General features: G+C 35.7%; 1 protein-coding gene across 1 annotated transcript in view; it reads right to left on the bottom strand.

Moving 5' to 3' along the window:
• The window catches only part of LOC135205457 (protein ECT2-like), a gene marked incomplete in the record, with an annotated part of 325,317 nt that overhangs the window by 46,881 nt on the left and 260,797 nt on the right, over positions 1-17,639 (bottom strand). The window contains 1 exon segment of the mRNA XM_064236064.1: positions 7,324-7,412. Coding sequence (XP_064092134.1) covers positions 7,324-7,412 — 89 coding nt within the window.

The following is a 17,639-nucleotide window of genomic DNA, read 5'->3' as shown; positions in this document are numbered from 1 at the left end:
TTCATAAAAAAAACTTTAAATATTGATTATTTTGCATTTTTGGTGGTCGTTTTTCAACAATCTCCAGAATCAGGGTTTGTAGGGCGTCGGAACTCTGGAACATGCGTCGTAACTCTGGAACATGCGTCGTAACCCTGGAAATAATTTCTGATGAATATAATTGAAAAGCGTCGTAACCTCGGAACGTCGTAAGCCGAGACTGTCGTAACCCGGGGACTGCCTATAAGTAGTTTTATCGCAAAAAACGTATTTTATGATGAAATTGATAAAAAATCCAGGAATTTGTGGATATTTCTCATAGAAAACTAACGCGAATATGCGAATTTTGCAGGGAAAAGTTCCCGAGAGAAATCCGAGACTGAGAGTCCGTGAATCCAGAGAACGCGAATACGGGGGTATATGTACTGTATACATACATACATACGTCTAACGTGATAGTTACCACTATGACATACGTATCTTGTGGAGAGAGAGAGAGAGAGAGAGAGAGAGAGAGAGAGAGAGAGAGAGAGAGAGAGAGAGAGAGAGAGAGAGAGTTGTCTTTACAGTATTTAAAAGGGTGAAATGGTAAGACTGTTGTATTTACAATACTCACATATGCATTTTGTAGTTACAGTTATAGTATTATTATACACAGTATAGTATTATTATTGGAAAATATTTATAATAAACTTATAACATCCATGTACCATAAAAATGATCTCATCTCAGTAGGAGAGAGAGAGAGAGAGAGAGAGAGAGAAATTGCATAAAAACCATTAAAACCCTTGACCATTATATGGCACTATTCACCTCCTGTCACATTACTTGACATATTTGACAGCTTCCGGAGCTTGAGCTTCTCTGGAGTTGAGAGAAGGTACGAAAATTGATACAGAGAAAGACGAAGGGACAAATCCTTTTCATTTAAACATAGTTATATTATTATCATTATTATTGTAATTAGGAACCAGACCCTCTCTCAAGCATACTTTATTAAAAGTAATGGCTACTTCAGCAGCGTTACACTTGTAGAGATTCTTCTCCATTTTCCGAATAGCGGCTTTTTCTGTATACTTAGACAGGCTAGTAGAGCGCTTATGGAGGTCATGATCAAATACAGTCAAAATTGGTGTATATATTTGAATTTTACAGATAAACTATGATACCATAGTCATCAAAGTCATTAACGATATATATATATCTATCTCTCTCTGTCTCTCCCTCTCTCTCTCTATCTCTCCCTCTCTTTCTTGAAGCAAGCGAGCTTTCATCTGGAGATGCCAGACATCCTCGGGCTGGGAAGCTGAGGGTGGACTGACGAAAGCGTTTCTAATTTTTTCGGCAGAGTTACCGTGCGGACATAAGGAAAAAGTTTTTTAAAAAATTTACCATAAATCAAAATATTGTGCTAGAGACTTCCAATTTGTTGCAAAATGAAGGTAAATGATTGAATATTACTAGAATGTAAGTTTTAGCTTACAAGTGTGTTTTTTTACCATTTCAGTAGAGTCAAAGTTGCCCAAACGTTGAAATTTTGGCACATCGGTATTTATATGAAAATATCTCCATACTGATAAAAGCTACAACCATGGGTTGTTTTTAGTTGTACTCTACATGAAAATGCACACATTTTCATATATAAAACTTTATGTAACGGCTATTATAAAACGGTGCAAACATTACGACAATCTGATGAAAGAATTTGTGATTTTTTCGGCAGAGTTACCGCACGGACGTAAGGAAAAAGTTTTTTTTCAAAAATTCACCATAAATCAAAATATTGTGCTAGAGACTTCCAATTTGTTGCAAAATTAAGGTAAATGACTGAATATTACTTGAATGTAAGTTTTAGCTTACAATTGTGTTTTTCTACCATTTCAGTCGAGTCAAAGTTGACCAAAGGTTGAAATTTTGGCACTTATCGTTATATGAAAATATTTCGATACAGATAAAAGCTACAACCATGGGTTGTTTTTTGTTGTATTCTACATGAAATTGCACACATTTTCATATATAAAAGTCTATGTGACGGCTAATACAAAACGGTGCAAAAATTACGACAGTGACGAAATAATTTCGAAGATGTATCGCTGAGGCTTTTTAGTGCGAGAAGAAATTCGCTCATGCTCGCCTGGGTAACGCTAGTTAACAAAACAATAGCTTGATCAGTGAACTCCCAGCATCCCTCAAGGCTCGATTCAAAATTTTTTGCCAAGTAGGCAGGCCTATTACTATTTTTCTGCGAATATTTAAAAAAACTTTTTTGAGTCAACGTATTTTACGTTAACCCTCTTACGCCGAAGCGGTAAAAAAAAAATTGTCTCCCGTGTGCCGGAGGTGTTTCAGAGTGAGCGCGGAAGCGGAAAAAATATTTTTTTCAAAAAATCACAGCGCGCTTAGTTTTCAAGATTAGGAGTTCATTTTTGGCTCCTTTTTTTGTCATTGCATGAAGTTTAGTATGCAACCATCAGAAATGAAAAAAATTATCATTATCATATATAAATAATACGATATATGATAGCGCAAAAACAAAATTTCATATATAATTGTATTCAAATCGCGCTGTGCGCAAAACGGTTAAAGGTAACAAGTTACTTTTTTTTTGTTGTAATGTACACTAAATTGCCATCATTTTGGTATATAACACATTGTAAAACAATCAAAGCAACACAGAGAAAATATTATCACAAAATAATGCATGAATTCGTAACGCACGGACGTAAACAAATATTTTTTTCAAAAATTCACCATAAATCTAAATATTGTCCTAGATACTTCTTTAATTTCTTTCAAATGAAAACAAAATCGATGAAGATACTATACTGTAAGAGTATTAGCTTACAATTGCAGTTTTCGACCATATCTAAAGAGTTAAAGTTGACTGAATGTCGAATTTTTTTATATATATATATTTTTTATATGCAATTATTTCGGAAATAAGAAAAGCTACAACCTTCAAATATTTTTCGTTTCATTCTACATGAAATTGCACACATTTTCATATATAAAACTCTATGAAATGCCTAATATGAAACGGAGCAAATATAACGAAAATGCGACGTACGCATTTCGGAGATTTGTGGCGGAGAATCCGCGCGCGGAGGGAAGGAAAGATTTTTTTTTAAATTCACCATAAATCTAAATATTTTGCTAGAGACTTCGAACTTGTTTCTAGATGAAGATAAATGACTGAATATTACTAGACTGTAAGAGTTTTAGCTTACAATTGTGTTTTCGACCCATTTCGGTAGTCAAAGTTGACCGAACGTGGTTTTTTTTCTATTTATCGTGATTTATATGCAAATATTTCGAAAATGAGAAAAGCTACAACCTTCAATTATTTTTTGTTGTATTCTAAATAAAATTGCGCACATTTTCATATATAAAACTTTATGTAACGGCTAATTTAAAATGGTGCAAACATTACGACAATCGCACGTATGATTTTTTCGGAAGAGTTACCGCGCGGACGTAAAGAAAATGTTATTCTTTTCATAAATTCACCATAAATCAAAATATTGTGCTAGAGACTTCCAATTTGTTGCAAAATGAAGGTAAGTGTTTGAATATTACTAGAATATAAGCGTTTTAGCTTACATTGCGTTTTTTACATTCGGTAGTCAAAGTTGACCGAAGGTTGAAATTTTGGCAATTATCGTTATTTATATGAAAATATCTCAAAACTGATAAAAGCTACAACCATGGGTTGTTTTAGTTGTATTGTGATGAAATTGCGCACATTTCCATATATAAAACTTTTATATAACGGCTAATTTTAAAATGATGCAATATTACCAACAATCGCATGTATGATTTTTTTCGGAAGAGTTACAGCGCGGACATAAGGAAAAAGTTTATTCATAAATTCACCATAAATCGAAATATTGTGCTAGAGACTTCCAATTAGTTGCAAAATTAAGTTAAATTATTGAATATTACTAAAATATAAGAGTTTTAGCTTACAATTGCGTTTTTCGACCATTTCGGTAGAGTCAAAGTTGACCAAAGGTTGAAATTTTGGCAATTATCGTTATTTATATGAAAATATCTCAAAACTGATAAAAGCTACAATCATGAGTATTTTATTGTTGTATTCTACATAAAAATGCACACATTTTCATATATAATACTTTATGTAACGGCTAATTTACAATGGTACAAAAATTATGTCAAAGTGACGAAATAATTTCCGAGATGTGTCACATATACTTTTTAGTGCGGCAAGAAAGAAATTCGCGCTTGCACGCCTGCGTAACGATTGTAAACAAAACAACACCTTGATCCGTGAACTCCCAGCATCCCCCAAGGCGCGTGATTCAAAAGTTAGGCTGGTAGGCCTATAAGTATTTTTCAGCGAATTTAAAAAAAAAACTTTTGTAAGTCGACGTAAAATACATCCAGTCGGCACACGGGAGTAAAAAAATGTCGACGTAAAATACGTCCAGTCGGCGTAAGAGGGTTAATTAACCCTTTAACGCCAATTGGATGTATTTTACATTGAGATAAATTGTCTGTCGGGTGCCGATTGGACGTATTTTACGTCGACATAGAAGTTTTTTTTAAAATTCGCGGAAAAATACTTATAGAACTACCAGTCAAAAACTTTTGAATCATGCGCCTTGGGGGATGCTGGGAGTTCACGGATCAAGGCGTTGTTTTGTTTACAATCGTTACGAAGGCGCGCATGCACAAATTTCTTCTTAACGCAGTAAAAAATATCAGTGACACATCTCGGAAATTATTTTGCCACTGACATAATTTTTGCACTATTTTAAATTAGCAGTTACATGGAAATAAATATATGAAAATGTGTGCAATTTCTTGTAGAATACAACAAAAAAATACTCATGATTGTAGCTTTTATCAGTTTTGAAATATTTTCATATAAATAACGATAAGTGCCAAATTTCAACGCAATTGTAAGCTAAAACTCTTATATTCTAGTAATATTCAATCATTTACCTTCATTTTGCAACAAATTGGAAGTCTCTAGCATAATATTTCGATTAATGGTGAATTTACGAAACAAAAGATTTTTCCTTACGTCCGCATGGTAACTCTTCTGAAAAAATCATATGTGAGATTGTCGTAATGTTTGCACCATTTTAAATTAGCCGTTACATAGTTTTATATATGAAAATGTGCACAATTTCATGTAGAATACAACATAAAGTAATTGAAGGATGTAGCTTTTCTTATTTTTGAAATATTTGCATATAAATCATGATAAATAGAAAAAAAACCATGTTCGGTCAAATTTGACTCTACCGAAATGGTCGAAAAACGCAATTGTAAGCTAAAACTCTTACAGTCTAGTAATATTCAGTCATTTATCTTAATTTTGAAACAAATTCAAAGTCTCTAGCACAATATTTAGATTTATGGTGAATTTAAAAAAAAAAAACTTTCCTTCCCTCAGCGCGCGGATTCTCTGCCGCAAATCTCCGAAATGCGTACGTCGCATTCTCGGAATATTTGCTCCGTTTCATATTAGGCGTTTCATAGAGTTTTATATATGAAAATGTGCACAATTTCATGTAGAATACAAAAAAAATAATTGAAGGTTGTTGCCTTTCTCATTTTTGAAATATTTGCATATAAAAAAATATATAAAAAAATTCGACATTTGGTCAACTTTAACTCGTCCGAAATGGTCGAAAACTGCAATTGTAAGCTAAAACTCTTACAGTATAGTAATATACAATCATTCATCTTCATTTTGAAACAAATTGGAAGTCTCTAGAACAATATTTAGATTTATGGTGAATTTTTGAAAAAAACATTTTTTTACGTCCGCACGTTACGAATTCATGCATCATTTTGTGATAATATTTTCTCTGTGTTGCTTTGATAGTTTTACAATGTGTTATGTACCAAAATGATCGCAATTTAGTGTACAATACAAAGAAAACAAATTAACTCGTTAGCTTTAACCGTTTTGCTCACAGCGCGATTTGAATACAATTATATATGAAATTTTGTTTTCGCGCTATCATATACCACATAAGTATTTATATATGATAGATATTTTTTTTCATTTCTGATGGTTGCATACTAAACTTCAGGCAATGACAAAAAAAGGAGCCAAAAATGAACTCTTAATCTTGTAAACTAAGCGCAATGTGATTTTTTTGAAAAAAAAAAAATTTTCCGCTTCGGCGCCTACTCCTATACCCCCTCGGCATACAGGAGACGATTTTTATTATACCCCTTCGGCATTTAAGGGTTAAGCACACGACAGACAATTTTCGTTGACGTAAAATACGTCCAAAAGGTGTTTAAGGGTTAAGTAAATCTCATATTATTATGAAATATGATGAAAATAGTTAATGGAATTTTTGTTTTTTACACAAAAAACATGCTCCCTACAATCTAGTTTCACAACAAGCCGTATCTAAGTCATATTTCACCTTAAAAGCCCTTCATATAACTAAAAATAACCATGTCCCATATAAAGTTTCTAGAGATCTATTTATGCTAAACAGAAGAAAGAAAATTCCTCCGATTTGTGTTAAATAAGGCAGAATAAAACTGGCTCTGCCCTCAGCTTATTTTTCCAAACCAAAATCTTATTATACTATAGTAATATAAGACTACATACATTTTTATTGGATACAGTGAAGTAGAGCATAACATTTTATAAGAGCCAAAGAAAAGATGCATATACATTATGTTTGTATTTTTTGAGGGGTCTCTCGGCGCATAAGCTAACTACCGAAAACCAGACAACAGTGTCATCTATTAATGGAAAAAAATAACTAAATCTAGTTCACAACAAGACATATTAAAGACATATTCGAACTTAAAAGCACTTCATATAACAAAAAATAACCCTGTCCCATATAAGTAAGTTTCTAGATGTTAATTTACACTACATAGAAGCAAGAAAATCGTTCTGAATTGAGTTAAATACGGCGAAATAATCTTAACCCTGCCCTCAACTGATTTTTCCAATCCAAAACATGATCAGTTTGTTTGTAAGCCCAAGTAGTTTTTGTTTTCGTGTGTTTTCTCTTGTAAATTACAGTACTACATACTATAAAATTATCACAAAAGATTCTTTATGCTGTCCAAGTTGCATGCTTTGTCAATTTTTTCTGCATACGGTAGCTATATCATATTTTGAAACATTGAATGTTCCTTTCCAAAACTGTGGTTGGGAAAAGGAGGAAGTCTTACAAGTAAGCAAACTGTCACTTGGAAAAAAAAAAATACTAGTAAAATTGTAAAATCATAGATATCTAATACTTATCCTGAAGTCCCATCCAATATTGGAAATTCCTCAACAATTCAAAGTAATTAAAGAACTAATTAAATTAAACTATTGCCAATATATCCTACCTGAGTGCTTTACTTAAAGCATTGGTGAGACTGACATCACTTGTTTCAATGTCGAGGTGATGTGGATCCATGGATACTAAAAAATTTTCCTGGAAAGCACAAACTTTTCAATAACATGGCCTGGTGAAAAATCTTCTGGCTAATAATATAGTCAAATGTTCTACAACAATGAGGCTTCATAAGAATAACCACAGTGCAGCAGTAACAAACAAGAGAGGTCTATAATGAATACACTGTACATGTTATTGCTGGGCATAATTTTTTCTGTTTATTATTTACTTGATTATATACAATACAGTAAATTGCAATATGAAGACCTAGAAATTTACTCTATTGCAGTCTTCACTCACTTTTGCTTCTAAGCTCCACTTTTAGTTTTTGGGTCATGATTACATTTAAGATTTAACAGTTGCATAGCACTATAGATAAGAGAACCATGAAATCCATTAATCAGAGAGAAACTCTTTTGCAGCTTAGAGCCGAGCCAAAGCTTGGCATTCCCCAAACAATAAATGCAGACTCAAATTTCTAAATTCACAGTTTGTAATATTTGTGTTAACATTCAAGTTAGTAAACTAAAAACAAATATAATAAAGTACTCTTAAATTTGATTTTTAGTTTTCTTTGAATTTTCATCTACTGTAATGTGCATTTCATCTGTTTACCTTTGTTCAAATTTTTCTCAACTGTGCATGTCAGCAGTTTGTCAATGTGTATAAGACCTTGTTTTGAGTTTTTAAGATTCAGTTTGATCTTTAGTTTCCTCTGAATTTTCACCCAATTTACATTATCTGAAGCTTTATCCTTGTTTAGATTTTTCTTAAATGTATACGATGCCTGTGGTTTGCCATAATTTATGATTAAATCGTGTATACGTACAGTACTTTGACTCAATGGCAAAATAGACTAATAGTTTACAGAATACATTTATGGACTGTAAGACTTTAGTTTTATTTAAATTTCTACCCAAATGAGTCATCTACAGTTTTATGTCAATAATAGCCACAACACCCAAAAAATATATATTTTTTGTAATAAAATGAAAATGAAGTTTTATAATCATACTTACCAAGGAATTACTTAGCTAATGATTAACCTCATACGGCATCGTAAATTAAAAAAATTTGTGCACCAAGTGACTGTTGCAATGAGGGGGTGACAGGTCCCGCTCACCGAAATGGGAACTTGCAAGAAACTGAAGCCTACAGCATCATTCTTATTTATTGCTGCTAAGTCCATGAAAATCAGAGGGGAGGAGAGTGGGCCCTGATTTAGTACGTAATTACTTTGTAAGTATCTTTATAAAACTTCATTTTATTATAAAAATATTATTTTTATAAAAGTAACTTACCAAGTAATTACTTAGCTGAATCTCACATTGCTAGCGGGGTGGGATGAATGGACTGAACTAACTAAATGCATTAAGGGGGCCGGCCGGAACCCTTATATATTGGGGTATAGGGCGAAAAATGCAAAGTCGTGAACAAATTCATGGAGCTTCACATGGCAATTGAGAATACGTATACAAAATACTTCGTCAAAATTCCTCTTACTTTCGTAGTTACAAGGTAATTAGTTAACATAACTCAATAAGCCTAAAACATTGATCCGTACAAGAAAATGCAATATTTCTTCTATTATCGTAAATTTTTATAATTATTGTCAAAGAAATTGGGAGAAATGGCATCTGTAGACATTCCCCGAGTCGAGAAGGGAGACTTCACTTCAGTCAGCTACCAAGTCCAACCATCAGTGCGAGCACAAACTTCAAGTAGTCTACACGTTCGATTTCACCTCTGACATTCGCTTGCTTTTACGTATGTTTATGTATGTTTCGGCAAGAATTTCATCATGCCAATGAGGAAAAGACGAGGAAGTGAAGAGAGAGGGGAGGGTTGCTTAGTAAGGGTTGCGTAGTAACGCCCCCGTCTTGCCTGACAGCACACATCACACTGTGCCCAAGGCTACGATCTTTGAGCAAAGAGATCTTCATTTATGATAAATAACAAAGTTTTGGTTTTTTAATACCCAAAATGGAATATGAAATTCATAATAATCATGATTTATTAAATTGTCTTTGTAAAAAGAGAGTACACCTTTGAGTTTCACCTCTGACATTCATGTTTGTTTATCTTTGTTTCGGCAAGAATTTCATCATGCCAAAGAGGAAAATACAAGGAAAACATCTCACTAACATACAAAAGAAGAAAATTCGCTGTAATAAGCCAAGTTAGTGAAGGGGAAAGAGAGAGAGTTGCATAGGAAAGAGTGCCACATCTTGCCTCAAGCAGTGCCCCAGGCTACGATATACGTATGAGCAAAGGGATCATCATTTATGATTAAATTATGATAAATACAATAGTTTTGGTTTATTAATACACAAAAAAGAAATATAAATTCATAATAATCATTATTTATTAACACTGTCTTTATAGAAATAAGAAGGAAAACTCTGAACGCCCGTATCTCAAAACTATACTTATTGACCTTCAAAATCTATCTTCTCACTTAGTTTTAAAGCTATAACATTGGAATTTGGTATATAAATCAGGAAGACATTATAGAACAATCAAATAGAGCCCTTTTTTCCAATTTTTGTTTCGTCTTTTTTTTATGAACTTTCCTCTCCTGATTTAAAGGGTTTATTTTTTTAACATATTGAAAAATTCATATCTAGCAAAAAAATGACTTTTAGAAAAAAAAAACTCCTCATTCGATTGGAGGTCTACATCAGGTCTATATATGGTAGTAATCCTAGGTCTTAATATTAAATATCAAGGGAGGAGATAGAATTTGAAAAATAGTTATTTTCGGGATAAATCGCCCTGGCGTCACAAAACCGAAGGTCAGAGGCGAAAATCATATGCAGTTTGGAGATGTCCCAAGTCACCTTATTAACCCTCTTACGCCGAATGGACGTATTAAACGTCGAGTCAAAATGTCTCCCATATGCCGAATGGACGTATCATACGTCGACTCAAAAAAGTTTTTTTTTAAATTTGCAGAAAAATACTTATAGGCCTACCAGCCGAAAACTTTTGAATCACGCGCCTTGGGGGATGCTGGGAGTTCACGGATCAAGGCGTTGTTTTGTTTACAATCGCTACGCAGGCGCGCAAGCGCGAATTTCTTTCTTATCGCCCTAAAAAGTATCAGTGACACATCTCAAAAATTATTTTGTCACTTTGACATAATTTTTGCACCATTTTAAATTATCCTATACATGAAGTATTATATATGAAAATGTGCGCAATTTCATGTAGAATACAACATAAAAATACTCATGATTGTAGCTTTTATCGGTTTTGAAACATTTTCATATAAATAACGATAAGTGCAAAAATTTCAACCTTCGGTCAACTTTGACTCTACCGAAATGGTCGAGAAACGCAATTGTAAGCTAAAACTCTTATATTATAGTAATATTCAATCATTTGCCTTCATTTTGCAACAAATTGGACGTCTTTAGCACAATAATTCGATTTATGGTGAATTTATGAAAAACTTTTTCCTTACGTTCGCGCGGTAACTCTTCCGATAAATTTTTTCGTGCGATTGTCCTAATGTTTGCACCATTTTACATTTGCCGTTACATAAAGTTTTATATATGGAAATGTGCGCAATTTCATGCACAATACAACTAAAAACAACCCATGGTTGTAGCTTTTATCAGTTTTGAAATATTTTCATATAAATAACGTTAAGTGCAAAAATTTTAACTTTCGGTCAACTTTGACTCTACCGAAATAAATGTCGAAAAACGCAATTGTAAGCTAAAACTCTTATAGTTATTATAGTAATATTCAATCATTACCTTCATTTTGCAAACAACTTGGAAGTCTCTAGCACAATATTTTCGATTTAATGGTGAATTTATTGGCAAAAAAAACAATCATTTTCCTTACGTCCGCGCGGTAACTCTTCCGAAAAAATCAGAATTTTTTTTGTGCGATTGTCGAAATGTTTGCACCAATTAAAATAAGCTGTTACATAAAGTTTTATATATGAAAATGTGCGCAATTTCATGTAGAATACAACTAAAAATGATTGAAGGTTGTAGCTTTTCTCTTTTTCCGAAATATTTCCATATAAATCACGATAAATAGAAAAAACCACGTTCGGTCAAATTTGACTACCGAAATAGTTGAAAAACGCAATTGTAAGCTAAAACTCTTACGGCCTAGTAATATTCAGTCATTTATCTTCATTTTGAAACAAATTTGAAGTCTCTAGAACAATATTGTGATTTATGGTGAATTTTTGAAAAATATATTTAACTTCCCTCCGAGCGCCGATTCGCGGCCGCAAGTCTCCGAAATGCGTATATCGCATTATCCTAATATTTACTCCTTTTCATATTAGCCTTTTTATAGAGTTTCATATATCAAAATGTGCGCAAATTCATGAAAAATACAATAAAAAATAATTGAAGGTTGTATCTTTTCCCATCTCCGAAATACGTGCATATAAAAAAATATATATATAAAAATTTCGACATTCGGTCAATTTTAACTCGTCCGAAATGGTCAAAATCTGCAATTCTAATCTAAAACTCTTACATTATCGTAATATTCAATCATTTTTCTTAATTTTGAAACAAATTGGAAGTCTCTAGAACAATATTTAGATTTACGGTGAATTTTTGAAAAAAACATTTTTTTACGTCCGCGCATTACGAATTCGTACATCATTTTGTGATAATATTTTTCCGGTGTTGCTTTTATTGTTTTACAATGTATTATATATATCAAAATGATTGCAATTTAGTGTACAATACAACGAAAAAAAAGTAACTCGTTAGCTTTGACCGTTTTTTGCACAGCGTGATTTCAATACAATTATGTATGAATTTATTTTTTTTCGCTACCATATATCGCATTATTTACATATGATAATGATATTATTTTTCATTTATGATGGTTGCATACTAAACTTCAGGTTATGACAAAAAAAGGAGCCAAAAATGAACTCTTAATCTTCAAAACTAAGCGCGCTGTGATTTTTTGAAAAAATTATTTTTTCCGCTTCTGCGCTCACTCCAAACCGGCCCCGCCATACGGGAGAGGTTTTGATTTTTAGGGCTTCGGCGTAAGAGGGTTAAGTGGTATGAATATCAAAGTCCTGTCCTTAAAAAATGGCATTAGCCAGCCGGCCCTCTTAAAGGAATGTTATTATTGAACTAGAGGAATGGCTAACACTGGCTTACCTGGTAAGAGAGGGAGGGATTCTGTACTGAACACCAGAGCTTACTTGAGGATCCCCTGATCTTCTCCGTTCTCTCCAGGTAACACCTCAATGCTCCGATTGGACAGAGAGCTCTTTCTTCTTTGTCTGAGCCCACTATACCTGTTAAGTTCCTTATACAAAAAGAGCGAGGCCATGGCTTATTAGGATCCTCATTCTTGGCTAGGAAGCCCAAGGTGAGGGGCATACCGCATCGCCTTGGTAGAATCCAACTCTTCCATCAACAGCATGTACACCACTCAGGTGTTTAGCCGTAGCTAAGGCTACTAAAATCAACGTTTTACGTAAAACTTTCTTGAGAGAGGCGGACTTGAGGGACTCAAAGAGAGGGCCCACAAGCCACTTCAACGTTACATCTAGGTTCCCGGAAACCAGTGTAACTTCTGCTTGAAAGTATCGAAAGATTTCACTAAGTCAACAAGATCTTGACTTGCAGAAAGATCCAGATTATGATGCTTAAACACAGAAGAAATTGTGGAAGATGAAAGGTTCTTAGAGGTCCTAAAACAGAGGTGAAAATTGGCAATCTGAGCTACAAATATCTCAGAAGGCAAGAAGTGATGCCTGAAGCACCATTTATGGAACACTGCTCACTTTGAATAGTAGACATTGCTAGTAGACTGGCGTCTGCACCTTGCACTAGCTTCCGCAGCTGCTCTAGAAAATCTCTTTGCTCTGGCGAGTTCTTGACAGTCTGAAGCTGTTCAGAACTTCCTTGACCAGGCTGAAGGGAGGGAATGTGTAGATCCAGGCCCAACCAATCGATCAGCAGTGCGTCCATTGCCCGTGCTCAAGGATCCGGGGCTGGAAAGCAGAAGTTAAGGCGGCGGCTCTTCTTTGATGTTGCGAACAAGTCTATTAGGGGTCTGCCCCATAATTTCCACAGGTCGGAGCAAATCCTGTCATCCAGAGTACATTCGGTGGGAAGCACTTCCTCTGCAGGCTTAACTTATGTCAGGACAATTAATTTCCCCTTAATGAAGCGGGCGACGAGTGTAACTTGATGCTGATGAGCCCACAGAAGTAGCTCTTGCCGTTTCACAGAGGGAAAAGGAGTGTGTGCCCCCATTCCTTGATGTAAGAGAAGGCCATGGTGTTATCAGCATGTACAACCACCATCTTGTATACATACGAGGAGAACTGACGTAGGCCCAGATGAATAGCCTCCAACTCCTTGGCGTTGATGTGGAGTTTCGTTTCTTCTGGAGACCATGTCCCAGAGACCTCCCAAGGCCCTAGGAGGGCTCCCTAGCCCAGATCTGAAGCGTCCGAGTAAAAGTCAAGGTCGGGGTTGGGAGGAAGGAGGGATATCCCCTCAGAATACCTTCTTTCTGGCAGCCACCATTTGAGATAGAATTTTATTTCCTGTGTGATAGGAAAAATCAGTGAGTCTGATTGAGTCTTCCTGTCTAAGTTGGTTTTGAGGAAGAACTGAAGATTTCTCATGTGTACCCCGCCACAAGGAACGAAGGTCTTGACTGAAGAAAGAGTTCCAAGCAGACTCATACACTGTAGGGCCGAGCACGATGGGAGAGAGAGGGCCGAGCACGATGGAAGAGAGAGGAACTTGAAGATTGACTGATGCAGCTCGCGATTCTCTTTGGGGACGGAAAATGAATTGATTGATTACAGTTGGGCCTCAATAATCACGGGGGATAGGGCCCAGAACCCCCCCGTGATAAGTAAATACCCGTGTTATCCTGGTATCCCCCCTAAAAATTGCTTTAAACTGCGTACTTTAATAATTAACCCACCCAAGACCACTATTTCAATATTTATAACTACCTACTTTAGTTCGAGCACCAAATATGTATTCAACTATCACCTTAAACTAAATTCAAGACAGTTTCAAAGTTATTCTTTCCTATCTTCAATTTTCCCTTCATCAGATCAGCAAACAAAAGTATATTACCTAACAATTCCTTTCTATTTTCATGATTTGGCTGCTGCACCAAACTAAAAGTACATAGTATATCTATTTTGTGAATGAACATATTTATGATAAAAAAACATGATTTACTGTAAAGATTACAGCACCCATCTATCATATTAATCTATAAACAGCAAAATACAGCAATAAAAATCTAGTTTTGTCTTTTGTTTACCTTTAGAATCAGCTGATGGATGTTTATTACCAAAACAATTATTTTGGAAAACAATCTAGTTGCTAAAAGAAACGAATTTATTAATGGAATTATTATTATTTTTAACTTTGTACATAATAGTTTATGATATTATAATACAGTAATTCATTCATACATTGAGAGAGAGAGAGAGAGAGAGAGAGAGAGAGAGAGAGAGAGAGAGAGAGAGAGAGAGAGAGAGAGATTAGAGAGAGAGAGAAGCTTGGGATGAGAGTAACTGTTGAACAGCTTGAGAGAGCAGCTTAGGACGAGTGTACTGTAATTAGCTTAGCTCGAGAATAACATAATGAAATTTGTATTTTAAATATTTTTATGGTGATAAGAAATAAAACATGGATAGTGATAAGATATTCTCTTGTATACTGTTATAATGTGATAATCATTGCGTCAACTATAAAAGTTGTATTGAACCAGTTTTGTAAATCACAGAAAGAATAAAAGATCATTTTGTTCTTTTATTACGATAATAATAGATCAGTATTATAGTTTTTTGTGATGGGGGGGAGAGAGAGAGGAGGAGAGAGAGAGAGAGAGAGAGAGAGAGAGAGAGAGAGAGAGAGAGAGAGAGAGAATTTTGCTATTTATATTTATAGTATTTGAAAATTTGTAAATGAGTGTATCCTAAAAATGCATTTAGTCATGAAAAGAAGAAGAAAACAGTATTTAGTGAATCTTGCTCTATGATAAAATTCGCGATTTCGTTAATTTTCCGGGATATACGTAGTATTTGGGCTCTACAAAAAAAGTAAGTAAAGTGATTATGACAGAATTTAGAGGATACTTACGTAAAAATACATCGGTAGTTTGTAGAACGGTGTAACCACTATCACATTGTGTAAATATAGTATGTACGAACGAGACTAGCTTTGGTGACGTCACGGTGGTCATACGTATTTTTTTCGTGAATGAATATACATTTATGATAAAAAAATAGTTACAGTACTGCTTAGAGTACCATACTGTAATATTAATGTAATCACATCAAAATAAAGTAATCATTGCATGCTGTAAACATGTAGTATATTTTTGTCTTTTGAAAAATGCATTCCCCAAGGAATTATTCCTTGAAGAGGCTTTTTAATATGAAAATATGCCAATAATATATAAGATATGCGTTTTATCATGAAAACCCGTGATTAACTGAATCCGTGATTGCTGATCCGTGACTGAGCGAGGCCCCACTGTAATTGGAAGTTTTCTGGCATCCTGGCATCGAAGGTCATTGACGCCGATGGGGACGGAAAAGCCCGAGAAGTCTGAGAGTTGAGAATTATCCCCAAATAAAAAATCTCCTGAGACAGTACTAACTGGGACTTCTGGAGATTTATAAGGATTCCCAATTCTTGGAAAAGATGAAGTTTTGTCGATGGCAAATGGAGAAGCTAGTTGTCTAAATACAGGATGATGTTGATGCCTAACAGGTGAAGCCATTTGGCGAAAGGAGAGAGAAATAGAGAGAATACTTGAGGCACCATGAAAAAACCGAAGCTGGAAGACCTTCCCTTGGAAGACGAACCTTAGGTACTTCCTGGACACTGGATAAACTAGTATGTGCATATAAGCATCCTGCATATCTAGAGTGATCATGCAATTGCCCAGATGAATGGATGACAAGACTGACTGGCTCGTTTCCATCTTGGACTTGGTCTTTTCTATGAAGCGACTGAGAGCGCTAATGTCCAGTACTGGTCTCGAGCCCCCTAACGTTTTGGGAACTACAAACAGTTGATTGTAAAATCCACTGGAATGGACCTATACTATTTCTTCTATGGCCTTCTTCAGAAGGAGGAAGGATACCTCCTTCGAAAGGGCCAAGTGTCTTTCTGAGCCTTTCGAGTACACCATCAATGCGATGGGAGAGGAGATTAAAGGAGGTATCTCCGAGAAAGGGATGCAGTAGCCCTCTTTTAATACCCTGACGATCCATGGCTCTGCTCCCCTGCGAGCCCACTTCTCTCAGAACATGAGGAGCCTGGCTGCCACTGAGGGACAAAGGACTTATTGTTCACTTCTTCGGTTGAGACTTGGCGGTGGAGTGCTTCTTGACGGACTTCGAATGGAAGCGCAAGTTGGAGTGGGGTCTAGGATGAGACTGGGGTCTCTTCGCACTGAAGAGGTGCTGTTGGAACGGAGACAAACTTCAGACGAAAGGGCGCCGATAAATGAGTCAGGAGGTTCCGCGTCGACTTCTTTTAAAGGTCTGCAGTTATCTTCTCTACCATGGTCTGCGGGAAGAGATGGGAGGGGTCCAGATGCACGAAAAGCAAAGCCACCTTCTGCGAGGCTGTAACTCCCTTCGAAGTTAAAGAATACGAAAGGCCCCTTTTCTTTGAAAGTCTGAAGGTTAGGAGAAATGCAAGCTCTGTTGTGGCGTCTTCCAACGGCCTTATCCGCGCACAAAAGCAAGCTCAGAAGGTCTGCTGAAACAGTCAACCATCCCTGTGGCGTTCTCAATCTTCATGGCGAGAGTGCCCACCATTTAGTCTAGGAAACTGAATACCTCAAACACCTTAAACAAGATCTTGACGAGGTGGTCCAATTTCGCCAAGAAGAAAACTCTGGCTGAGGCAAAGGCTGCACGGTGCAAAGAGTCGATGAGACTAGAGAAGTCCCCTTGGGAGGAGGCAGTGACTCCCAGGGAGGGGCTTTCTCCGGTGTTGTAAGCCCTATGGTACCTTTTGATAAGACGCGAGGGAGGATGAGCAAACATCACATTCCCTTGTTCCTTCTTCATCAAGAGCCACTCTTTGACCACCTTCAAAGCTTTCCTGGAGGAGGTAGAAAGGACCATCTTGGGAAGGAGAACAAGTTCCAGCTGATTCTTCAACATCAAGAAAGAGGAAGCACAAAAAACAGGAGTAGGAGTGAAGAACCCTGGATAGCTCTCCAGGAGGAAACGAAGTAAAGCTCTGTATGCTGTCAACTGAG

Source organism: Macrobrachium nipponense, chromosome 11, assembly GCF_015104395.2.
Source record: "Macrobrachium nipponense isolate FS-2020 chromosome 11, ASM1510439v2, whole genome shotgun sequence".
Taxonomy (NCBI): Eukaryota; Metazoa; Arthropoda; class Malacostraca; order Decapoda; family Palaemonidae; genus Macrobrachium; species Macrobrachium nipponense.
This window is presented reverse-complemented; position numbering and strand designations above follow the sequence as displayed.